The sequence below is a fragment of the Numenius arquata genome, chromosome 23, assembly GCF_964106895.1.
Source record: "Numenius arquata chromosome 23, bNumArq3.hap1.1, whole genome shotgun sequence".
Classification (NCBI taxonomy): Eukaryota; Metazoa; Chordata; class Aves; order Charadriiformes; family Scolopacidae; genus Numenius; species Numenius arquata.
The window spans coordinates 181,938-209,172 of NC_133598.1; the positions used below are offsets into that span (position 1 = coordinate 181,938).

The window sequence follows — 27,235 nt, forward strand, 5'->3', positions numbered from 1 at the left end:
AATGAGAGCTCAATCTGTGGAACTGTAAATACCTAGTATCTATTATAAATACCTAGATGTAAAATGCTCCCTCTAGAAGGAATAATTTTTCTCTGTATTACGTCCAGACTTGCTGTCCAAAACAGGAGGCTTATTCAATATTTTTAACTTCAATATTTTCTGTGTGAGGTTTTCACTTTACTGTCATTCCAGGGTTCACAATCTTTTTTGCAACACCAACATCATGGCAATCACAAAATTACATGGACTGGCTATTCTAGTGACAGCAGGAATCACTGGAGCAATTTGGTGGGTGTTTAACCTTTGATAATCATTCTCGACTAGGACATCATTCTCTTGCCCAGCTTGAGTGTTGTTTCTTCTAGCTATACTTAGGCAGATACAATGTAAGCATTTGCACAAAGCTAAATTCCTAATCCTCTTTTATATTCAAAAGATAAAAATAAGCAAGTGTGGACACTTTCATCTCTTCTGTGAAACTGGCCTATGTATATTCCTATGAACGCAAGTGTGTATTTTCATGTTTACATTCCACTGGACTCCAGAACAACAAAAGGACCCTGGCATAGAGCTAGTACTCTGTGGAGTAGACTTAGCCATATTTATCCTGCATAATGGTTAGCCTGGTCTCCCTTGGTTTGTGTGCCCCTGTAGTAGCCTACTACAGTGATGCTTTCATAGTATGTGCTCAGTGCCCTGGAGCCTGGCATGAGATCAAATGTGGATATTTGGGAATGCAGAGTTTGCTGGAATAATATTTGGCCTCATGACATGCAAATTAAATCATCCACAGATCTTCAGAGTTACTAGATCTGCAGGTAACACCAGGCTAGACAGCTCTCTTGAAATAACTTAGCTTTGCACATCCTGGTTTGGTCCCACAAATACATATTGTTAGATTTATTTTACAGTTTCAATTGTAAAGAGGGTGGAGGAGGGGTTGATTTATTGTTTTTATCATTGACTCATTGCTTTCTTATTCTGTCCAAGGTACCATCACCCTTTCTCCCCAGGCAGTAACCAGGAACCCACAGCCTCCTCTGAAGAGGGTATATTGCTGTAAGGGACTGAGTTTCATTCTGCATGCCTTACAAGATCCAGCATGTGTGTCATTATAGGTCACTAGGATAAGACTCATCTGATAAAACTATTTCTTAAGCAAAAGAGCAATCACCTAGAAGTGCTTATTTCCATTTTGGGATAAGTCATCTGCAGTGACCAGCTAAGATGCAGACATTTCTACTGTTAGTGCCTTGAGCTGCGTGAACAGACTAAGATTCCAGAGATTTAACATTGGGACTCTGAAGAGGGAAATACAAACAAATTGATCTAGCTCCCCTAAAATCATGTCATGAAAAGACAGTTTAATCCTGTCTGGTTTAGACATCTAAAAGTCATCTATATATTTCTAAATAAGTCATCTAGGCATCCTCTGCAATCATTAGAAAGAAGTGGGCCCTGCCAAAGTCTGTTAATTCCATACTTAGTTAGGGAAGTAGAGATAGTTAATCTGTGTCATGTTCTTACCCAAACACTCCGGAAAACTAATTATATTTCTAGATCTGAGGTTGCTGTTGTAAGATAATATAAACACAAAGACAGGACCACTAGGACCTCTTATTTTCCTGTAAGCCACAACTAAATCCTTTGAAATCAGTACAGCTGCTTTTTTAATTAAGTTACACATGCATGTGTTAGGAGTAACTTAAGTTAAAGGAATTATACAATTAAAATAGGTTTGATTTGTAGCTGGTTATAGGGAAAAAAACTACTTTTATTTGTTCCGATGTATGTCTTCAATGACCTTAATTCCAAACCATGGCCTTGAGAAGTGAAACCTGGGATGTACACCATAAATAGTAAAGTACATGTAAAGTTGGACCTGCCTTATGTCCCTGATATTCTTTTCATTAATATGAAGTTCTGTTCTGTGTTTTGTTTTTAGTATGACCAACACGAATCAGACCTTCTGCCAGCTTTCACGGTCAGGACCTCTTACCTCTGCTCTCCCACAGCTCTGACCTACGAATATGTATGGAGATCTTGCTAAACTTCAGTCCTCTTCCTTTTTACATTTTGAATAACACATAATGCCAAAGCTGGGTCTTCTGTCCTGTAAGAACAACTAGCTTATCAAGTAATTTCGTTTAATAATTAATTAATAATTTTATTCTTAATGATAATTTCTGATTGTCCACCATAAGAATATGTCCTTTAATGGGAGGCAAAAACATGGGTTCAGTATAGTGGACAGTTCCCTGCATTAACGCTTTCCGCTAGAAAATATAGTGCAGACCACATTAGGATTATCTATATTCACTTTTTCAGGGTTTCTTTGAAGATATTGAGAATACCTACATATATTCTTGCCAGAAGAGGGCAAGATTCATCCACAAGGAGGGAATGCAACTGACACCCTTCTTGTGAAACAATGAAAATAACACTCATATTGTCTGTGAAACAGATCCCATTTTTCTCATCCCATTAGTCTCAAAAGTCAAATTTATGTCTTGGTAACAAAGGGACATGTCAGAGTCAGTAGAGACCTAGGTTACATACCGTTCACACTAGACAAACTTGATAAAGCAAAAAGGGATAAGAACATAGCAGATATATGTGAGGAAGTGGTGGGTAGTTGGGATTTTAGTCCTGAAATACAAGTGGGCACAGTGATACCAGAATGCTTAGTCCACCTGTGCTGGTTGTTCCCCTCTTAGACATGGGAGGTACCTCTCTCCCGCAGTGCAAGTGTACTCACCGTGGAAACAGATCTGGCTCCTGTTGTATCGTAAGAAAAACAGGTTTGATTTATTGTCCGGATGTATGTTGCTGTGATGAAACTCAGGTTTACCCAAAGGTTCCCTTAGACAGCCCTGATTACATGATTTGCATTATTACCACCTTCCCATTTCTTGACTCTCCTGTTTGCCAACTGTGCACCTCCATTTCTGCACCCCAGTCTCTTCCAAATAAACAATTCACCTCTATGTACATTTTATCCAGTGCTCACAGTTCTGCTATATCCAGACCTAAATTTTATATTTCTGATATTGTTATCTGGCAATCCTGCTTCAACAGGGGAGTTGGACTAGATGATCTCTATGGTCCCTTCCAACTTTAAAAATTCAGTGAAATTCAGTGAAATCTGATCTCAGACTTATATGGTTATCTAGGAGCTGTTGGCTTGCAAGAATCAAGTCCCCAACACACTTTCTATTACCTGTCAATGTTGGTCATTTCACAAAAACTTCCCCTTAACCAGCTATGAAATCCAGCCATCCTGCACAGCACTATCTGCAGGTTCTGTCAGATTCCTACACTTTTGTTTGCAATATCCAGCAATTTCTTATGTCTTGTACAGTAGTTTTCCACATCTTATTCAGTTAGATTAACCTCAGGGTAAGGTGTAGCCAGGAGCCTAGTCATTTGCCTGGAGCCCTGCCAATATGGGTCACTCTACACATTTGCACAATTTGTCCTAGAGTGTCTTAAGCAGAAAGATGTACCCATTGACATGAATTCTGCCCTGAAAATTGTCATAGTTGAAAGATCAGAATGTTCTATTAAAGAAAATGCAAAGCAAGGAGAAGAAACCCTTTCGCAGAATCACAGAATAATTTAGTTTGAAAGAGGCCTCAAGTTCATCTAGTCCAAGACCCTGCTCAAAGCAGGGTCAACTAGAGCAGGTTGCTGAAGGACTTGATTAGTCAAGTCTTAAAAACCTCCAAAGATGGAGCTTCCACAATCTCTCTGGGCAACCCATTCCATTATTTGATGACTCTCATCACTAAAAAAAAATAAATTTAAAATTCCTCATATATAATTGGAATTTCCCAAGTTCCAACTTCTGTTTATTCCATCTCATCCTATTGCTGTGCACATCAGAGAAGAACCTTGCTCCATCTTCTTTGTATCCTGCTCCCGTCATGTAGTTCTAGACAGCAACAAGGTCTCCCCTTGGCCTTTTTGGCTTAAAGCTGAACAGGCCTCATTATGTCAGCCTCTCTTCCTGTTCCATGTGCTCCAGCTCCCACTAGCTTGGTGGCCTCTGCTGGACTCCCATCTGTATGTCAATTTCTTTCTTGCCCAGGGGAGCCCCAGACAGGACACTGTACTGAAGATGTATCTCCCAAGTGTCAAAGAGAGGGGAAGAATCTCTCCCATTTACTAATGGCTGCACTCATTAATATAGCCCATGATGCAGTTACTTTTGTTTGCTACAGGTGCACACTACTGATTCCGGTCAGTCCACCAGAACTCCTTTTTAGTCAGTCAGCCCCCAGCTTGTCCTGTTGCATAGGGTTACTCTGGACCAGGTTGCACTTGCCTTTGTTGAACTTCATGTTGCTACTGTCAGCCCATTTCTCCAGCATTTCCAAGTCCTCTGAATAGTGGCCTTGCCTAGTTCTCTGAATGGCAGCCTTGCCCTTTGGCATATTGACCCACTCCCTCTAATATGGTGTTGTCCACAAACTCAATGGGAAGTAACAGATTCTAAAAATGGAAGCAAGAAATAGTTTAATCTGGCAGTTTACCATAATGAAATACTTCCATATTTTTAAGCAAAAAAACTTCATTTCATTTAACTGAGCTGTATTTCATCAGCTTCTTTTATTGCCTGATGAATTATGCATTTCTAATCCTCATTGGTTTTTTGACTTAGACTTCCCCTCTTCATCACCTCTTTTATAACACACACAGTCATGTCAATCTCTAGAAATGCTGCTCTTAATACATTCATAGTGTCACATGCTATTCTTTAAGGAGTCTAGCATGTGCGACTGAAGGAGAAACAAACTTTAACTCCAATAAAACAATATTACAAAGAGAATGTATTATTCTTGTAACTGATTTGAAATGAAAAAGTATCCGATATGAGACAATATTTTCAACACCACCACCCTCTCAAAAAATGTTAATACAAATTGTATTGAAGATTGGAACAGACACTCACCATGTAAAATTGAAATCAAATTTCCTGAAGATGATAAAATGTTAAATATGTTAAAATAGATTATTTTGAATTCAAGCCTTGTTAGACCAGCTGAGTAGTATGTCTGAGCAACATTACTTAAATGTAATTAACATTGTATATGGAGGTGGAGTAACTATCATATCCAGCTAACTGACTGGATACCCATTGACATTGGATCAGTGATGAAACACATAAGGATCTATTGTGACCCTCATCCCTTCTAGCATGAAAAAGAAAATCTGAAACTGCTGCGCTATAAGGTATTTATGTGTTTTATATTTCTCTCTTATTTACAGTCAAACAGACTTAAATGAAACATCTCCAGTGCTTCCATGGTAAGGATAAGTTCTCTGGCTTCATTAATGGGATATTACATTGTTTTCATGACTGTGTTTCTGGCCCATACAAGTCAGGACAGCTGAGGACAAGGCTGAATGAATAGGAAAGCATGCCTGTAACTGTGGGACGAGGCCTGAAGAGCAGAACCCCGAGTACTGCTCAGTTAACAAGCGGGGACATGTTGGAACTTGTAGGCCATAAACCATGGGAAACTGAGGGTGGTCCTGACTATAAAAGGGTTAGACAAGGACCTGAAAACAGGTACTTGACAAATGTTGCAACACTTGAGATAAGCAACACTGAGATAAGCAAGTTCCTGGCGCCCTGCCTAAAAAGGCCTTAAGAACTGTGTCTTCAAGATAAGATAACTGTGTCTTCAAGATAAGATAACTGTGTCCTCAAGATAAGGTATGGTTGATGGTGTGATAGTATATCACTGACCAATCAGATGCAGCCGTGCGAGCAATGTATGTTCAAAAGGACCAATCAATTTAAAACACGCAGCCAATGTAAGCATATATAAAGGAATGATGGTATACAATAAATGAACATTCTGCTTGAATCAAGCTGTGTCCCATCTCTCAATCGCTGCATGTAACTCTTTCAGAAATCATTAAAAAATGCATAGACGCACAATCTTTCATCTGTTTGTTTTCAGAAAGGAAACTGGGAAATTATGGTGAATGCTGAAATGTTTTCGGGTTACTTAGAGCTTAATTCATTTTTCCCTCCCTTGTCACCACTCATCTCAGAAGCTGAAAAAGAAGAGATCTTGGCTGATGCTATTTTTAGTGATAACAGTCAGAAGTCCAGATTATTTGTAAATGTCTATGAAAGAGAGATTTTTATGTCAGTGGGATGAATTGTTTTCTGGAACTGCCTAGTCTACAGCCATTAGCTCTAGAAAAGCAGTAGAAGAGAGATGGAGATACTGGAGAGTCAAACAACGGGCCACAAGGATGATGAAGGGACTGGAGCATCTCTCCTCTGAGGTAAGGCTGAGAGAGCTGGGACTGTTCAACATGGAGAAGAGAAGACTTGGGGGTTAACTTATCATTGTATATAAATACCTGAAGGGAGGGTGCAAAGAAGACAGAGCCAGGCTCTTTTCAGTCATGCCAAGTGCCAGGACAAGAGGCAATAGGCACAAACCGAAACACAGGAGGCTCCCTCTGCGCAACAGGAAACACTTTTTTACTGTGAGGGTGACTTAGCAGGGAAGGAGTCTCCTTCTTTGGAGATATTCACAAACGGTCTGGACATGCTCCTGGGCATCTGGACTGCAAGGACTGCTTCCAAATAGTGTCTTCATAACATAATTCAGAAACACATTCCTGTAACTGGAAGGACTCTGGTTATACGTGTCGGTGTATTGAGACACAAGCCTAAGAATATCCTGGAAGGGATTAACCTGAAGGATTTCTCCCTTGCCTTCTTACGCCATCTTATGGTCTTCGTGAAGAATAGCTTCTTCACTTCAAATACGGTGTAACACAGCTGACCTTTTCCAAAGCTTACAGGGAACTGTCATAGCGTCTTTAGTGTAGAACATAGGCCTGTGTAATCATTATTCTTATTAAAGCAAGCTGAATCTCGTCATCTTTAAGACTCGAGGATTTCTCCTTCTTAGTCTGCATTTCCAGCCTACGGTGAAACAGAACACAAATATGAAATATGCAACCATACATAGAATAAAGGCACAGGGGCCACCAAGATTGACCCAGACAGAGCAGAGAGCAGTGTTTTTACATAAGCAAGGCTCACGTAAACAACTCAGACTGCCTGATCCTATTCCTCTTTGTTGCTCATCAGAGCTATAGTTCACAAGTGGACAAACACCCACTCTCCCCACCCCCCATTCTGTTCCACAGGGAGGCACGTGCCTGTGAGTTCCTCGAAGGCCAGACCAGACAGTAGCTGTCGAGACTCAATGCCCAGACCTTGGGTCTCACTTACTCATTCTCCAGCTCCAATCTCAAGTCTTTCCAGATTCTGATCTTCTCCTGCTCACAGGCTTGATCAGTTTGACATTTGCTGACATATCCACCTGAATGCACAGACTAGAGAGCAAGGTCACATGAAAAATAAATAAGCATACAGTCCAAAAAGAAGATAGGACAGACTGCCGTGATCAGACTCAGGGCTTAGCCAAACTTGCTGAGTGACCAACATCCTGTTTATGTGAGACTGGACCCTTTTGTCCACCAACTTCTCTCATATATGTTCTCCCCAGTCTATCTCTATTTCTTTCTCTGCTTTGGCTTTTCCACTAAACATAAATATTGCACATTTCCACAATTCTCCTCAGCCCATCATTCACTGACTTAAAAGTTCCTTTCTTTGTTATTCTTTTAATGATTTGTTGCTCATTAAGGTTTGTGTGTCTGAGCTTTAGTCGATTACGTCCTTTCTTTCTTGTCTTTACCTTTAATGCTGAATAGTCATTAACCAGATATCGTCTTAAACCAAAAATCTTTACTTTCCACATATCCTTACAATCCCTGATATTCTTGTTATTACTATTATTGGATTATCGTGATAATGAATGACCATGTACATTATTCCAATATATTTTTTTCTTTTCTACAGCGTATTATATCCTCAGTTACTTCTGACAAAACCACAGTATGTTTGATTTTTTAAATTTGTAAGCACTGAAAACAAAAAGCAGATGTATCAAGGATGATTCCTCTCAGATAACTTCAGAGATTTGTCATATAGGTTCTTTTTAGGTTATGTGATAAAAGATTAATCTCCACACAACACAAAGGAGCACAGAGGGACAATGGGAGACAGGGAACCCCAGTAGCCTAGTAAGAGAGACAATCACAGTGTAAAGGTGCCTACCAGGGCTGTAACAGGAGAGTAATCAGTCCACGGATGAAATCTGTTAAGATAAGTCAAAGGGAGAGGCTCTCTAGAGCAACTTTCAGACTGAGAGAAGTTACTGCCTACATGGGATGGCAGGGAAGAGCATTTTGGGATTATGCAAAACTGATTATGGTATATTGAGAGGAGGAACCACTAGTGGAGAAAGGGAGGGATCAAGGTGGTTTGAGAAGGAAAAAGCATAGAAAATAAAGGGATAAGCTTATATAAGGATGGTTGCATGTAAGGACATGCTGGTCAGTATGCTTGTGTGACAATGCCCTGTACCTGGTCAGCACAGTCTGCTGTCTTCTCACTAAGCTCTATTTCTACCTATCTTCCTAGGTAAGAGGTTCTTTTGTGTGCATGTATTTTTATGGAGGCCTACATACCAGCAACTGTAGTCAGACCATGGATTGGGAACCTGTGTGTCTGCAGTGCCTGCACTTGGAGAGACCAGAGCAAGTGAAAATTTAAGTGCTAGCGACTATAGTTGGACCATAGGTCATAGGGGCCTGTACGTCTGTGGTTCCAACAACTGGAGTGAGTGAGGATGAAAGTGCTAGCATCTGGACTCGGGACCACAGGTCATGGAAGCCTGCACATCTGCAATGCCAGCAACTGGAGAGACTGGAGTGCATGCATACTGTGTGGGTGTATATGTCAGGATGTAACAGCTAGCAAATGCCAAGCTGTACTTGCTGGCAAGTAGAATAAGTGATTTGGGCGGTAGGTATCAAAGTGGCCATAAGCTTCAGATACTGGAGAGACCAGATGGCCTGAGACTGGCTATTGGAGGGACCAAGAGGTCCAAGCCAACTACTGGAGAGACTGTAAGGCATGGGGGTTGCCTGAGAGACCCATTTGCATGTGTGTGTCTGTGTATGAGCCAACTGGAGATGAGAAGATCCACAGGCCAGCTACTGAGTAGACTCAATGTCTAAGGCCAGTTAATAAAGGGATCCACTGGAATATGTCTGGGTATGTGTGAGCATGAGGGATCAGTACTGCCTATGTGTCAGTGCAGGTGAGCACATGGGCTTGCAAGGTAACTGGGAGGCTAGGAGTCTGGGGCCAATTACTGGACAAATTCTGCAAGGCCAGCTGCTGGAGGGATCCATATTGTATACATGTACACATATATCTGTGTGTAATATATGTGCATATATATTTTTTTTACTAAAGGGCTTTCATCCTCAGTAGTTGAAAAGCCGACAGGGTGACACTGCTGGTGCTGTTTGTGTTTGTGTGAGTGTTGTGTTTATATGTCTATACATATAGTGTATATGTGTGCCTGTGTGCATGTTTATTGGGAATATATTCTCATCCTCACTACTAGTTGGATCAGGGGACATTCAATTGCAGCAGATTTGCCTCTACTGGACTACCAGATTCAGCAACTCCGCTAACAATATCTACCTTTAACTAATGATGCTAGATTTCCCCTTTATACTCAGTAAGTATAAACAGGCAATTCTTAGGTGTAGTTCATCCAAATATTTAAAATAATTTTGAGGAGTTTGTGGCATAAACATGTTCTATATACTTGTATTATGAGAAGATTGATTATACCATGGAAGTGCTTGTTTCTCTTCACTTACAATAATGGATCCCTGACAACTTGTTCAGATGTACATAGCTACAATATAGACACCTACATTTGGGCAGAAAAATGCCTTTAAAACTGTATTGGTTCAATTTTATGAAATCTGAATCATACAGACAAATTTAAGCAGTGTAGGGGTTAAGGGGCTTAATAGTCAGTGGCAACTCCGAAAGGTGATCCAAACTGTCTCAGCAATAAATGATATTCTGCCAATTTTTATTTTCTCTGTACTTTCAAATTAGTCAGGGCTCAAGCCCATACTTGTATCTAAAGGCCCTGATTATGTGTGTTGTTTACATGGTTGCTTGCTCTCTGGATATATGTTGGACTGAGCAAGAACACTCTCTGGATGTTAAAATCAGATAAAAGAATGAAATGCTGCGTGGAAACAAATGTTCACAGAGTTCACCTGACTCTGTGAAGCTGAGCTAGTAGTCATGTATGGCTATATACAGTCAGGTGTAGCTTATCACTTTCCTGTCACCAAAGACTGAATTGGGAACACAGGTTTTAAACTTACTCCAATTCTTTTGCAGTTAGATACTTTGAAGAGAAGCAAATATTTTAGAGACATCAGACTTATTTAAGGTGTCTACTCCAGGATAAGATGACTGATATCTCAGATTTCACTGATATTACTTTCTTGACTCTTAGGGATTTCAAAGGCAGTATGGGGTGATTAACTCAATGGTAGATGTCTGTGCTGAAGAAGTTTGTAGTTTTCTTCATTAATTCTATAGGACATCTAAAGACTACCTTCATTCTCAAACTCCTTGCAGGAGGCGGGATGTACTAGTGTTGACACCCTGGTTGGCTGCAATTGTCTGGGAAGGCACATTCAATAGAGACATCCTGAATGCCCAATATATGCAGAAGAACCTCATCACTGGAGTGGTCACTTTTGCTGTTAAAAAGTATTGGTTTGTCATTTACTTCTTGTAAAATACTTAAACGTCTCTCTGCCTGCTATGCTGCAATACTGCTGGTGGATCAGGAATGAGAAAGGTTCCAAAAACAGAATATGAGCAGCTGTAGACTAGGAGAAATGTGACGTGAGTGTCAACTTCCCAAGTAAGGCAACTGGCTGTGAAAAAGCAGGAGACATTGCCTTTCAAAGGGCAAAAAAATATCCTTGGAAATATAACTGGCATTTTGATCCTTTGAGAAGAAAATTCCAGCTCCTCCTATGTTTCTAACAACAAGTTTTAGGGGTTTTTTTTAGGGTTTTTTAGGGTAAAAAAATACAAAAATTTTGCAAAGTTCAAATTTTTAATGGGTTCCTATTAGATTTTAGAGTGAAAATATTAGCTCCAGCACCATTTTAGCTTGTAAGTTCTGGGGAAGGCTCCTCTTCGACTTTCTGAGTTAGTAAAGTCCCTCTATCTCCACTAAGCATCCCAGATTTAGAGACTTCAGACATCTCACGGCAATCAAAATTATTTCATTGATAATTTTGATCCTCCTCAGAACAGCAAGTTAAAAAGTTAAACTGCAGAGTGTCAGGGAGCCAGGGAGCATGTAAGAGTGAAGGATGAGGAGAAGTATTTGTACTATGCAGTTATATTAGGGAGCAGCATGGGTTATAAGGCACGTATTCTGTACAATGAGCATGAAAGAGCAATGGAGTAGAGAACAGTGAAAAATGAAAAATGGTATAATGTGCAGCAGTATGGGGAAGGGTTGAAAGGGTAGCAGCTATGTTAAATAAAGAGCACTAACGTAAGAAGGGAGCAATTGATAGAAAAGGAGAAACAAACCAAACTTGAAAAGACACCATTCTTCAGCAGGAGGAATCCCTCTCCATTCTTTTCCATTCCTTGTCTCTCAGATATGTCCAGTTCATAGGAGGGTTCATGAGCTCTGCCAACAAGTATTTCCTTGCTGGGCATCAGGTGAACTTCTACTTGTTCACAGACAATCCTGAGCAGATCTCTCACCCTCAGATGGCCCCTGAGAAAAAACTCTTCGTCATCCCTGTCCAGAATCACTCACAGTGGCAGGATATCCATATGGACATCATCAGCAGATATATCCACAGCCAGTTCCAGTATGAGGTCAACTACCTCTACTCCATAGACATTGATGTCCAGCTATTTGGACACATTGGTGTGGAGATCATTGATACACTGATACACATCAGCTCCTGGCAGTACACTGCGCATCATGACAAAATCATGAGACATGCACTGAGTCACAAGCTGCTATCCCTAAGGGAGAAGAGGACTTCTATTATATGGCAAGCTTCTACAGGGGAAGCGTACTTGAGGTCTACAAACTAACCAGAGCCTGTTTTAAAGGGGTCACGAAGGAGAGAGAAAATGGCATTGAGGCTAGGTGGCATGATGAGAGCCACCTCGACAAGTATCTCCTGTATCACAAGTCCACGCCCCTGCTCTCCCCAGAGTACTACTGGGATGAAGAACTCAGCCGGCCCCACATCATCCAGGTGAAGAGGATGTGCTCTGTGCACAAGGACAGCAATAACTAAGCTTCTAAAACAAATAAAGCAAGAAAGAAAACAGGTCATCAGTGTCAAGGCAGTAAAACAAATACGGAGGTTATAAAGTCATTAATTTACCTGTCTGTCATTCTGCATTTACAATGCTAATAGGAAAGGACAAATTATGCTGTTTATTGAGATATTTCTCTATTAACCTGATTTTCATTGAGGAGTACAGGCAATAAGAAAGCAATGAACTGTATGCCTATTTCTCTTTTCACTCATCTTTGCTTTGTAGTCACGATACTACTGTCTTCAGTGCTCATGACTCCTGAAAAACCAGGATCAATCTCAATGTGGGCCATGCTGTCCCATCATGTGTTCTTGCCTCTAGATTTTATAATCATTTAGAGTTATTAGTTCAAGCACTTCTTTCTTTTCTTCTTCCTTACCCTCTAATATATTCAACCCTATTGCTCTAGCCTTTGCTTGAGTTGTGCCTTTTCCAGCCTCTCACAGACCAATTTGCCGTAACACAGTCAACTGTACCCACTCATTCACAACCAGCAAAGTTAATAATCCCAACAAAACATATTTCAATGCTGTCTTAATCATCTTATCTTAAGAGCTCTTGATGTATTTGAGGTGCCAGGAAAAAAATAAATCCTAATGCATAAGTGCCAGTCCAATTAATGGGTAGATATGGACCTTTAAGATAAATACCCCTCACAATCATAGAATGGTTAGAGTTTGAAGGCACCTTAAAGATCATCTAGTTCCAACTCCCTTGCTCTGAGCAGGGACACCTTCCACTGGATCAGGTTGCTCAAAGCCCCATGCAACCTGGCCTTGAACACTTCCAGGGATGGGTCATCAACAACTTCTCTGTTCCAGTGTCTTACCACTCTCAGATAAAATAATTTCTTCCTAATATTTAATATAAATCTACCCTCTTTAAGTTTAAAAACATTACCCCTTGTCTTATCACTACACTCCCTGGTAACAAGTCCCTCATCATCTTTCCTGTAGGCCTCCTTTAAGTACTTAAAGTCTGCAATAATGTTTCCCCAGAGCCTTCTCTTGTCCAGGCTGAACACCGCCAGCTCACTCAGCATGTCTTCATAGGAGAGGTGCTCCAGTCCTCTGATCATCTTTGTGGCCCTCCTCCAGACTCACTCAAACAGGTCCATGTCCTTCTTACATGGGGGGTCCCAGAGCTGCACACAGCACTGCAGGCGGGGTCTCAGCCGAGCGGATTAGAGATACAGAATCACCTCCCTCAACCTGCTGGCCACACTTCTTTTGATGCAGCCCAGGATACAGTTGGCTTTCTGGCCTGCAAGCACACATTGTCAGCTCATGTCCAGCTTTTCACCTACCAGTACTCTCAAGCCCTCCTTAGCAGGGCTGCTCTCAATCCCTTCACCCCACAGCCTGCATTGATACTGGGATTTGCCACATCCCAGGTGCAGGACCTTACATTTGGCCTTGTTGAACCTCATGAGGTTCACATGGGCCCACTTCTTGAACCTGTCCAGGTCCCTCTGGATGGCATCCCATCCCTCAACTGCACCACTCAGCTTGATGTCATCCGCAAACTTGCTGAGGTTGCCCTTGGTCCCACTGTCTATGTCATTGATGAAGATATTAAACATAATACCTTAAACATAAATATCTTAAACATATTCAATATATTAAACATAACATCCTGCCCTGCGGGATACCACTCATCACCAAACTCCATCTGGACATTGAGCCATTTATAATAAAATTATAATTAAAAATACATTCATTAGAAGTCAGACAATTTGCTCTAAAAAACCACACATAGCCTCTGGCTAGTCATAAATATAAGATCATTAAGTATTTCTACTATTGCAACTGGGACAACTCTGATCCAAAAACAAGTTGCAGGTACAGCCAGCTTCTTAAATTACTTCACTTATAAAACTGAAAGTGAATAAAAATAAGTTCAGATCCAAGCAAGACCTGACAAATTCTGAGGCATAATACATATTATTCTCATATGCCTGGGGCCTATTACTGGCACTGACAGCTCCAAATAGTCTGGACTGCAGCAGAAGGGGTGAGTAGTTTTGTTTGAGTGTCTCTACCCAAGGCGATCTGTAAAGATTCTGTGGATGCTGAGTGAAATTAATGTGTGAGGATAACTGAAGCATATCTAAGTTAAGATTGCTGGGCCAGGACTGGACATAAACAGACGGACAAGGGGAAGTCAGTGTGTTAATATGTATCTTGAATTTTCTGCATCTTTCAGGGCTCAGTCTGTTCACTTGAGGATTAATTCCTAACCATGACAGAGGATGAACATAGGGCTATTAAGATAAGAAGAAACTGGAGCAATGTGTTACAATGAATCCATTATTTTGGCACTGTTGTTAAATTTCCCAATTAAAACATCGTATGGAACATCATGACAGAAATAGATCAGGGAAAAGCCTGAAGACTAAGGCCAGCTTAGGATAGTGATCTAATTTATTCTAGGCAGGTTAGACTTGAAGGATCAAATTGAAATTAAGATTTAACACTGAGATATGAAAGTGGTACAGCATAGTGTCAAAAATGGACTTGTCAAGGGAAGTAATTTAACAAAGGTGGATCAAGGCAGGACATGGAATTAGGAAGAATTTGGTTGTCCTTTTCTATGGAAGTATTCAGTCTTTACCTGCTTATTGGATCACTTTAAAACCCAACCATTTTCATGATCATTTTCAAACCCATCTGAGGGTTTGATTTCTCAAAACAGAGGGGTCACAATTCCCTAGGTCATTCTAAGAGTTATGGGAAGCTTTGCTGCAGACAAAGAAAACTGTCTCTGATCATTCTCTGTAGGCTGTTGGTCTTGAGGATAGTCCATCAACCCTCATCACAGTGTCGCACTTTATTTTTTCTAGGATGTCAGTAGTACAATGAGCTGTGAGGTGTGGAATGAGGGAAATGGATCTGTGAAAACTGTCCCATATGCTCTGCCCCAGGAATAAGCCTCTTGCTGAATGACAATCCAACCTCTGCAATCAGCTGAACAGCACAAGTCAGAACATGACTAGGTCTAGCACAGCTAGACCTGACCTGTATACTTATAACATAAGAATAGGCCAGGCTATGCAGAAGGTTGAGGTGGCTGGGACAGTCTCTCTCAAAGGTTCGTTTATCTGGGTTTTCATGATATCTGTTACAAATGTGTTGCTCTTTGCTCTGTAAATCTGGCTTGGTAATCACAGCCTTCTGATGCTGTTATCCATTTTATTGCAAATGTATTAATTAAGAGTGATTTCCAGTGTTTGAAAATAGAGCAAGAAAAGTAACACCATACTCGAGCCTGGTTTGTCTGAGAGGTGGGCAGTAAAACTTTCATGAAGATGGCCCAGAAGCGAGGAATCTGTGTGATACTGACAGATGTCTGATAAAGATTAATGGACAAGTGAAGCTGACACTTTCTGGTGAATTGAGTTATTTTAGTTAGGCCAAAGTAATCAAATCACTTAAGGTGAACAGAACAGGCCACGGATTGAGTTATAAGAGTTAGTCAGTCTCAGTATGAATTGACCCATTTGTATCACTTTAGAAAGCATAGACTGGAATGGTGCAATCAAATAATAGTGTTAAACTAGATGAGGGGAGCGATGCAAGATTCTTTTTGCAGCTTTTCCCCTGTGCAAGATTTAATCCTCTGTTGCTGATTTCTCAGGCATACTCTGTGCCGCTGCCAAACCGGTTTTACACGTGAAACTCAACCCCTTGGGAAGCTGACACTGCAAGTGTCTCACTCCCACTTTTCAGTGAAGAACAAAGACCCCCAAAGGTTCTACAGTCCCAGTCTCTTGCAACATCCTGTCTGAGGGCTGGAAAAATCTCTTATCCATGCCTGCTCACTCCATCTAACTTCCTTGCTCAGTGCCTCTGGAGAGTGGAGACAGGTTTTCCACCACCCTGAGAGGCAGGATTGAACACATAATGCACAGAGAAAAGCTGAGTTGGTGACTCTGACTAAGGACTACCAAACATGCTGCCTTAGCAGCTGGCACCATATTAAGGTAAGAAAACTGGCTGATCTTTAAAAATGAGAGCTCCATTCAAATTACTTGAATGTTGTCCTAAATGTCCTAATGTCCTAATGTCCTAAAGTTAAACCTGTCCACAACAGAAGGTAAATGGGGGGTGGGGGGGTGGGAGGTGTCATGGCAAGATGGTCTGTGTCTGTATGAACAGAATATACTTCATCATTATTGCAGTGCCACTGAAGCAGTTTTAGGCATCAGATCAGCATGAATGAAAAATACTGGGGTACGGTATAAACTCAGACAGAGCAGGCAGAATTAGTAAATTACAGAGGATTGAACAGGTTGGAATACTAGGATAGCTTGAATGGAACAGAGCAGGCAACAGAGAAAGCATGATGGGATAGGTCAGGTACTGACCCAGTGTGGATGTCACATAGGCTTGATGCTGGTCATCATGATGCATGTTAGATTAGACTTAACTTGGCAACACAGGAAGGGGTTTAATATGGGTGGACCAGACCACGGCAGTGGGTTAAAAGAATCATAACATCATAGAACTGTTTAGGTTGTAAGAGACCTTTAAGATCATTAAGTGAAACCATAAACCAGCAAAAAGGTCTCTCCTCAGCCCCCTTTTTTTTCAGGCTGAACAAACCCAGCTCCCTCAGCCACTTCTCAAATGACTTGTGCTCCAGACCCCTCACCAGCTCTGTTGCCCTTCTCTGCACACGCTCCAGCACCTCAGTGACCTTCTTGTAGAGAGGGGCCTAAAACTGGACACAGCACTCAAGGTAGAGCCTCACCAGTGCCGAGTAAAGGGGGACGATCACTGCCTCAGTCCTGCTGACCACACTATTTCTGATCTAGGCCAGGATGCTGTTGGCCTTCTTAGCCACATGGGCACGCTACTGGCTCATATTCAGCAGGCTGTCGACCAACACCCCCAGGTCGTTTTCCACTGGTCAGTTCTCCAGCTACTCTTCCCCGAGTCTGTAGCACTGCATGCGGTTGTTGTGACCAAAATGCAGGACCCTTCACTTGGCCTTATTGAACATCATACCGTTGGCTTTGGCCCATCCATCCAGCCTGCCCAGAACCCTCTGCAAAGACTTCCTACCCTCAAAGCAAGTCAACACTCCCACCTAACTTGGTGTTGTCTGCAAATTTATTAAGAGTACACTCCATCTCCTCATCCAGATCACTGATAAAGATATTAAAGAGAACTGGCCCCAATACTCAGCCCTGGGGAACACCACAAGTGACCCAATCCACCAACCGGATTTAACTTCATCACCACAACTATTTGGGTCCAGCCATCCAGTCATTTTTTTTAACTGGCAAAGAATATGCCCATCCAAGCCATGAACAGCCAGTTTTTCCAGGAGAATGCTGTGTTAAACAGTGTCAAAGCCTAGGTAAGCCTGTCCAAGTCCCTCTGGATGGCATCGTGTCATCATGTGTCAAGCACACCACTCAGCTTGGTGTCATCCACAAAGATGACTTCAATGTTCACAATTACTCACTGCCAACTGGCTTCAAGATTGAGGCCCACCTTCAAGCATGCTTAGCTCATGACATCCAGATCAAAAGAAAGTCTGGAGTCGCCTTTGTCTCATTTGTAGAAACTTGCAGTGGTTCTGTACGGGCCATTTGTGTAAATTCTCTGTCCTTCAGTGGCCTTCTTCACAGTAACAGCTTGTAGGACATTTTGGGCTCTGAAACTCAAGACTGAGCTGAATGGGCATGGGATAAATAAGGTTAATGAGATTAGGTTAATCTTACAGCTTCTGCTACCTGTAGGACTCCTTTACTCTTTGATATCTGAACTCTTGGTCATACACTATACCGCCTTCAAATCCAGTAGCTTTTATTATCTATTATTATAGGAGGTTCATCATGGCCAGTCATTTTCCTCTGGTGTTTAACAGGATGAATTAAGTTCTGTGGTCTACATTTAGTTCCATAGGTAAGATGATATGGCAGTTGCCAGTAGTAAAGGAAACTCCATCAGTCTGACTGAAATTGCAGCTCATACCAGTGAAGGACCTTTGGAATCAGGTTCTGGGGGTAGCTGGTGTGAACCATTCACTGTAACCTACTTTCCTGAAATACTCTGGCCATGGGGGAAAAAGTAATCTTGATTTACTTTTTTCTTTCAGAAGGCTGGGAGAGTTTGTCATACCCACCGCAGGCAAGCATGCGTGTGCTAGAAGAGAGCAGTAATAAATGGTGACTTGTATGGCATCTCTTCCCTAGAGTACTCAGCCCATTGCTGCCATTTGAACTTTCAGTCGTTGAATCTGCACCAGATTCAACCTTAGCTTATGACACACACAACACAGGAGCTACAGCAGCAGGTGCTTCTAATCCTGCTATTGAGAAGTGGCCTTTATTGCAGAAGAGCCATACAACTCAGTTTTGACTGTGCCCTCCCAAACCAGAGCAGCTGATCTGGTAGCAGACTCTTCTCCCTGCTTTACATGTAGTTAGTAACTTCATCTGCTCTCTCTGGGAGATAAAGATAAATTTTTTTCCCCTAATGGGAAGAAAAGGTTAGGGTTCCCCTAACCACTAACTGGGTCTGTTCAGCCTAGATAAGAGAAAACTGAGGGGATCTTTTCAATGCCTATAAATACTTAAAGGGTGGGTGCCAAGAGGATGGGGTCAGGCTCTTCTCAGTGGTGCCCGGTGACAGGACAAGGGGCAACGGACACAAGCTTGAACACAGGAAGTTCCATCTCAACATGAGAAAAAACTTCTTTACTTTGAGGGTGCCAAGAGAAATGGTGGAGTCTCTGTCTCTGGAGATATTAAAAACCCGCTTTGATGCGTTCCTCTCCAACCTGCTCTGGGTTACCCCACTTTGGCAGGGGGTTGGACTAGATGATCTTCAAAGGTCCCTTCCAACCCCTACAATTCTGTGATTCTGTAAGGTGGATTGGACACAATATGGACAGTACGGTACTGAGTATGGACAAGAATTCTTCCACAGTTCTCCCTTATGATCCATGTTAGTTAACTGGGATCGCAGCAAAATAGTTTTCCAGATGGATATTAAAAGCAAACTAAAATAAGCAAAAGCTCTCTACCTGTTTGGTTTAATTCAATCACAGTGTTGAGTAGAGAGCATGTATGAGTCAATTAGACCAAACATCTCTCCGTGTCACTGTGCAGGCTGGATGTTGATGGTGCAAGAGTGAAGCAAAACTGGTTTCAGGTATACTTTTAGCATGAGTAAGCCAGAACAATGTGTCATCAAAATTTTAATATAACAGAGGAATTAATAATTGGGTGGACTAGGGTGAGGCAGGAATAAAGGACATGCTTGAACTTGCTGCCTAGGCTGGTGCTTAGTGGGAATATAGGGACTGTGCTACAGCTAAAATAGATAGGCTAAGAGAGGTCCATCACATCCAGAACTGTGATTTTAACAGAAAACAAAGTGGGAAATGCTGTGTGGATGAAGCAGTTCATGTGATTGAGAAAAACAGTGGCAAAGCTGTGTGAGACACAAGAGGGCAGTGAACAACAAGCAGATTGGTGAAGAGAGCTAAAGCAGTGCATTAGATAGGAATGAGCAGTGAGGGCAGTGATCTAACTAGACTGGCCATGCCATCAAAGTGGTATAAGGGATCCAGCCTCTGCTTTCTCCTCCTGACCATGTGGTTTCAAGTCACATTCCAACCTGTTTAGACTATGAAAGCTGACACAAGAGGAGTCTTAGAAGTCACATACTCCTGAAGTTTAGCAGGGTATTTTGGTGAACAGTGATCCTCCTCTCACTACAAACACACACACGCTCACACCCCCACACACCTGTTAAGCGTATTTTTATCTGGTGGATCGAAGGACTCGGGGAAATCCTCTTATGCCATCCTGCTAAAAGGAATGCTGTTACTTTTCCCTGCTCTCAGGCCCAGCCAGTAGCAACAGAGCACATATGGCAAACATGAGCACTGGCACAGGATACCAAATACAGATATGGCTGCACATTGATCAAAACAGTGAGGACACTGCCTTTACTGGCACCTGCACAAACACAGGCAGCGCTCATATATATATGAACAACAGAGAAAGTTTGATCTTCTTCCTGCTGATCAAGCTTAAAATATGCTGTTGGACTATACATATAAGCTAATTCACTTAACCTACACATATACTTCTATTCGTGGGTATCTCTTGATCTCTAGCCAAGACTTCAAGTCCCTCAGTACCTATCACAGATCCTGGGCCTTTTATCCACTCTCCAGCACAGACCCTGGGTCCTCTCACATTTAAGTTTCCTAACCTCCAGTTAGTTCAACTAAAAAGTCACTAGCAGAACAGGCACTTACACACACAAACAGATGAACACAAACAAGCTAGACTGCAAACTTACACACATACAGGAAGCACTTAGAACAGATTGTCATGACTGGGGAAAGGTCTGGCCAAGCAAGTACACTGACCAGCAGACTCCTTAGACACTATTAGCCATTTTTACCCGTCCTTCTCTACATCCTTTTCATAGTCACAAACTTTTCCTCCTCAATTCACCTCAATTTGGCCTCTCCCTACCTTCGATAATCCTCTGGAACATGCTACAATGAACTTCATGTATTCCCACATTCCTCTAAAACACCCTCGATGTCCAAGTGGAAAACAGTGACTAGTGATGTTCATCAGGGGTCAGCACTGGGACTGGTGCTGTTTAATATCTTTGTTGATGACATGGACAGTGGGATTGAGTGCACCCTCAGCAAGTTTGCCGACAGCACCAAGGTGTGGTCAACACACTGGAGGGGAAGGGATGCCATCCAGAGGAAGCCGGACAGGCTTGAGAGGTGGGCCCGTGTGAACCTCATGAGGTTCAACCAGGCCAAGTGCAGGGTCCTGCACCTGGGACGTGGCAATCCCAGGCACAAATATAGGTTGGGTGGAGAATGGCTGGAGAGCAGCCCTGAGGAGAAGGACTTGGGGGTGTTGGTGGATGAGAAGTTTAACATGAGCCAGCAATGTGTGCTCACAGCCCAGAAAGCCAACTGTATCCGGGGCTACATCAAAAGAAGTGTGGCCAGCAGGGTGAGGGAGGTGATTTTACCCCTCTACTCCACTTTTGTGAGACCCCACCTGGAGCACTGTGTCCAGATTTGGAGTCCTCAACACAGGAAGGACATGGGCCTGTTGGAACTGGTCCAGAAGAGGTCCAAGAAGATGATCAGAGGGCTGGTGCACCTCTCCTATGAAGATGGGCTGAAAGGAGCTGGGTTTGTTGAGCCTGGAGAAGAGAAGGGTTCAGGGAGAACTTCTATTGGCATTTCAGTACTTAAAGGGGGCCTACAGGAGAGATGGGACTTTTGATCAGGGAGTAAAGCCATAGAACAAGGGTTAACAGTTTTAAACTGAAAGAGGGGACATTTAGATTAGACATTAGGAATAAATTCTTTACTCTGAGAGTAGTGAGGCACTGGAACAGGTTGCCCACAGAAGTTGTGGCTGCCCCGTCCCTTGAAGTGTTCAAGACCAGGCTGAATGGGGCTTTGAACAGCTGGGTCTGGTGGGAGGTGTCCCTGCTGATAGTGAGGGGATTGCGACAAGATGATCTTTAAGGTTCCTGCCAACCCAAACCATTCTATGATTCTATGTTTATATGATCCAGTAACTTCTAAACATCCCATACTAAATTGTCATTTATCAGTGAGACCCATTCAAATCCTGTCACAATCTTGCTTCCTTCTTATCAATTACAAAGTTACTGTTTTAATGTCTTGAAGGCTACATGTGAATTATTGCTATTTAGTTTTGGGCTTTTTTACTATATCCATTATCTGTCATTCATTATAGTATGCATACATTCATATTTAATTTATTACTTCTATTTATTGTTGAATAATTGTCCTTTTAAGCTGAATAGCCTGTGACTGGATGCCCCAGTACACAAGCACGCACACACTCCTCCTCCCTAGACTCTCCAGTATGAAGTGGCATTTCTCACAGCTGGAATATCTTCCATCTAATCTTCACAGAAGGAGTAATCACAGATTGTCTGCTGTTCTCTTTGCCTCTAGGGACTACAGATAAACACTGTGTGGAAGCAAAAGCAGCTGATCAAAGCTGTAAGTAAAGTAAATCCCATATGGTCTTTTCTCCACTAGGAGCCAGATTGACCTAGACAAGACAGCTCAAGTAGAGTTTTCAGAAAAAGCTCAAGGAAGCAGACTGAAACTTTGATTCCATATCCCTTGGACAACTTCAATTGCCTCATAATGAACTGATATTAACAAACTGAATACAAATTGTGAGAGCACAATACCAAATCTGAATGCATAATCAAGATTTTTTTGGGGCCAATATTGGCTACGAATATCTATATTTCTCCTCTGGCATTTCTGCCACCCCAGTGTTCCATGGTGTAAATTACTACTGTTCAATTATAATTAACTAGCAGTTTGTCTTATTTTTATTGGTGGGTGTTGTGGGTTAACTGTGATGGGAAGATAAGCACTACACACTCACTCACTTCACCTCTACCATGCCCATTGGTATGGAAGAAGATGAAAGGAAGAATAAAACCGAGAAAACTTGGGGGTCAAGATAAAACAAAGAAATAAACAAGAAAATAAGTGAAGGATGAGTGGAAGTAGAGGGAAGAAAATGAAATAAAACAAGTGATGCAAAGCCAGTCAGTCACTACCACCTGTGGGCAGACCAATGCCCAGCCAATTCCTGAGCAAAAGATGACTAATGCCCCCTAAAGCCCTCTCTTTTCCCTTTTATGTCTGAGCATGACATCATATGGCATAGAATATCTCTTTGGTTACTTCGAGTTATCTGCTCATTTGTGTTCACTCCCAGTGTATCCCCTGTTCACTGGGAAGAGAAGGTAGACATGAACATGACACGGAGTGAAAAACAGAGAAGCCCTTGATGGTGTGCAAACACTGTTCAGCAAAAGCTAGAACATTAATGCATTACAGTACTGTTTTGGTCAAAAATCTAAAACGCAGCACCATGTGAGATCCTATGAAGAAAATTAACTCTGTCCTAGCCAGACCCAGTACAGTAGGGTAAGTGCTTTGTAGCTTTCACTGGAATGAAGGCCCTGACCCTTGCAAATCTCTGTCACTGTTATCCTATGACAATGAAGACAAAGTGCGTGCTGAAGTATAGACAGTACTCTCAGTCTGGCATAAGAGCTCAGACAGTATAACTTTGAAAAGAAAACCTCCTTCCTGCTGTGCTCAGTTCACAATTATCTCCTGTCCCAGAGCAGTTTTCTAGCCTTTGGTCAGCGGTTCCACACAACATTTCTGGACTAGAACAATCTGTGCCACCAGATGAGGCCAGCAGAGGTGGTTTATCATGGAGTGAGAAATGAAATTCTTGACTTAGGGGACATTGAAGATACTGATGGGGGTACTGTGGAAAGGCCAAAATATTGTTATGATGTTCAAGGAGATGGATGCACAAGCGTCCAAGGAGATCCAAACAGGAAGCATGTTCTCCTTCCCCTAAGTCTCTCAGAAATTCCTGCCTTCCTGTGCAAATGCACAGTTCTGTGTATCAGTGTTCTAGATTGTCATTATTCCCATGATAACTATTACAAGGAACCTCTTATCAGTTACAAGGTGCATTCCCCTCTCTTTTCTGGTAAATATAATGACTGCTGAGTTTCAAAGGACTCTATCCTGGTAAGCAGATCAGTGTTGTTATGACCTCTACCACCTTCAGACATGTTGGGTTCTTTTTTTCCTGCCAACAAGTGATGCTAAAGCAGTTTTGAATCTGCAGGCTATTGTGCTTAGCAGTGGCCTCACGCATAGTGAAAAGAACTGTGTTTCATTTTACTATCTAGTACTGAGGATAAAGTCTGAGGAGCTGGCAAACCTCTTGTCTCCATGGCAACCACTGCAACACAGGCTGCCTGCAGATGTTGGAGGAGAAATTCTTTATACCATAGTTAGCAGTATCATAGCCAAGCTGTGAGAGGAGAAAGAGATAACAGATAAATTGTCCTTAGTGCTGGACTTAAGAGGGGTAAGACTTCTCAGGCCAGGTTTCAAAGTGCACTCAGAAAACCAGTCTGACTTCAATATCCCTTTTTCTTTAACTACTTTTGGACACTATTCAATAGCAATAAACACTTATTTGTAGCACTGAAAATTGGAAATAGCATCCTAAATTCAAAGGGAAGAAGGTCTCACACTGCTGAGAGACTGACAATTCATAACAACTGAAGAATGACAGAATTCCTTGGTTGAAGATGGTACAGGCCAGTACCAGCCTCATTATTTTATTCTACTTTCTGAAAGTAATTCACTACATGCAGGTGAGCTATTGAGAATGGTTCCTGCTCAGTGCTAGGTCCTGAAAAATACTCAGGAACTGGGAGGACTACCTAACTCTAGCTGGTTTTAGAAGACAATTGCATGTCAAGCATATGGCAACACAGTAAAAGTACACAGTTTCATTGTAGAGAACAAACTATATAAATGTAGATAGCGTACCTAAATCAACATACAGTATAAATAAATCAACATGGTCTCAGGAAGGAAAACAGGGCTAGAAGACCATGGTCTGTTAGTTATCATTATTCCTGTGAACTGAGATGCCAGGATGAAGTGCTAAGGATTAGCTCAGCTGCTTTTTCTGAGACCATGTGTCTAGAATAAAGCAGCAGCACTAAGATGGAATTCAGTAGGAGTTTGCAGTCTCCACCTTCTTCTGCCCCCTGCTCTTTGCTTTCATACTGAAGAGAACTGACAGCAGTTTGAGTGACAGCCAGGCCTGACCTCTTGCAGCTTGCAGTGGCCTTTGTTAGAGAACATTGACTACCTCTTTCCCCCATGAAGTTACTATTTTGGAGTTGCAGCTCTGGAGACTAATATATCTCTCATTTCCATGATATAGCCAGCTATGGCTCTTTCCAGGCCATCGCTCCTGCTCTTCTCTGGGCCTAAGAGTAAGGTAACATCCTGCTCCTTCCACTAGCATAAGCAAAATTAGTGCTCCATTAACAACACAGAAAACAAACCTTCACCAGAAAATATTGCTGTTGGGAGCCTGGGAGAGGTAAGAGGAAACCCGGGTTAAAAGAGTTTTACTCTGAGTACACTGAGCAAATGCATGAACCTTAACAGCTCAGTCTGCAGGTTAATTACTCCTGGGACTTAGCATAAGGCATTCCTCAAGAAAGCAAGAGACACCCCTGACTCTGTAAAGACCCCACTCTATTTCAACCCTCTGACAGATGCAGATCCTGTCTCTGTACTAGCTATTGACAAACATTCACAAGCTGTGCCAACAAACTGCAGTATCAGTGGCTAGAGATTAAATTCCCCTTAACCAATGAAAGGTGTTTCAGACGTATTACATTGACTGGATTATCAAATCAGGCATTTCCACTCACCATTTCCAGTCACTTATCTCTTCTAGTTCCTGCCTTTCATAGTACAGGGAAATATCAGAGTTTTCACATGAGTGAATCAGTTGAAGAGAGTGTATGTGCTATTATATGAACTTGATTCATGAGACATGATCAGTTCCTTGAAAACATCTTCAAAGGCTATCATAGAATCACAAAATGGATAGAGTTAGATGGGAACTCTGGTCATCTAGTTCACTTTTCTCTGCTTAAAGTGAGTCAACTAGGGAAGGCTGGAACATATTCTGCTGGATCTCCAAGGATGGAGGCTCCACTCCACTCCTCTTTTGGACAAGTTATTTCAGTGTTTGATCAACCTCATTTTAGAACCTTTTTTCTTGTTCCCTGGGAATCTTAGCCCTATTAAGGACTGAACAGGATCCTACACATACTCCTTCCCCCGCCTTGTAAATTTATTATTCTTTGATTTTATGACTCAATTTCAGGAGTATAACAGCGTGGCCCAATGAGACCAAGTAAGGGCCAGGTACCTATATGCTCTCAATTAGAACATTTTTCACACTTTCTATGAACATCAATGTGTTTGCTTTAATGCAAAAGAACTCCTTTGCTCTGAGTAAAGTCATACCTCTTAATTCTAGAAAAATAGATAGTTACAGGTTTGGCTGTACTTTAACTTTAGTAAGTATGGAATAGCCTGACTCGACGCAATCCATAATGACACCTCTGCTTTTGGATAGACAGCATAAATTAATAGAGAGTTTGAACTCAGTTGCTACACTGAATTCTGATGAAAAGGAATAGAGAGGTACCTGGTAACAAGTATGATTGCTAAAGTCATGTTTCATTTATCTGTGCTGAACACAGTTTACAGAGCTCCGGTTTCATTAGTAACCAACTATCACAGAATGTGGGCTGCCAGCCAGCCCAACTCCCATGGGGTTGGTGAGAATAATTCTCCTAGAAATACCAGAAGATAAGGCTTGGACTGAAAACAAAGGGATCTAAAGTTGTCCTCTCATCCCTTCAGCTCTTCTGTGAGCCAGAGCTTGGACTTCTGGTGGTGTTATGCAAAGTCCCAGCTGTTATTAGTGTTCATCAAATGAGGTGGTGCCTGAACTGAATGCAGCATTATGATTTTTATATTTATTTGAATCTCCAGATTTCTGGAGGAAAGTCTATCAAAACAGAGGTAGAGATTGATACAGATCAATGTCCTGGAGAAAAAGGAACCAAATTAAAATAGTTACCTTAGGTGACTTAGTCAAAATCAACTGGTTACAGTGGACTGATCAGGCCAAGATCGGTTATCAAGAGTAGAATGCATTGTAGCTGTATGTGCTCTACTGAGCTGAGTCAGCCTGAGGAGCCAAAACAGGGCAATGTGTTAATTTGACTGAGTCAGGCCAGACCACTGGTAATGCAGTAATAGAACAAACACAGAGACAGAACACTAAATTAAACTGCTCTGATGAAGGTTCAACACATCAAGCCAGCACTCTTGTGTGAAGGTAAAGCCCAGATGGTGTTTCAATATGGACAGACAATCCTTAAAGTACAGAGACTCTAGTAAACAGTCCAAATGATGAGTGGGCCAAGACAAGATACTGCACTGTTAGAG

The 27,235-nt window shown here is 41.9% G+C and overlaps 1 protein-coding gene across 1 annotated transcript; it reads left to right on the forward strand.

The window, feature by feature from the left end:
- The first annotated feature begins 223 nt into the window (after window positions 1–223).
- LOC141474927 (histo-blood group ABO system transferase 1-like) lies at window positions 224–12,276 on the forward strand. Its single transcript, XM_074163037.1, is given in 6 exon segments — window positions 224–288; window positions 991–1,059; window positions 5,272–5,310; window positions 10,568–10,702; window positions 11,617–11,957; window positions 11,960–12,276. Coding segments are annotated over 6 exon segments (966 nt in total).
- The last annotated feature ends 14,959 nt before the right edge of the window (window positions 12,277–27,235 follow it).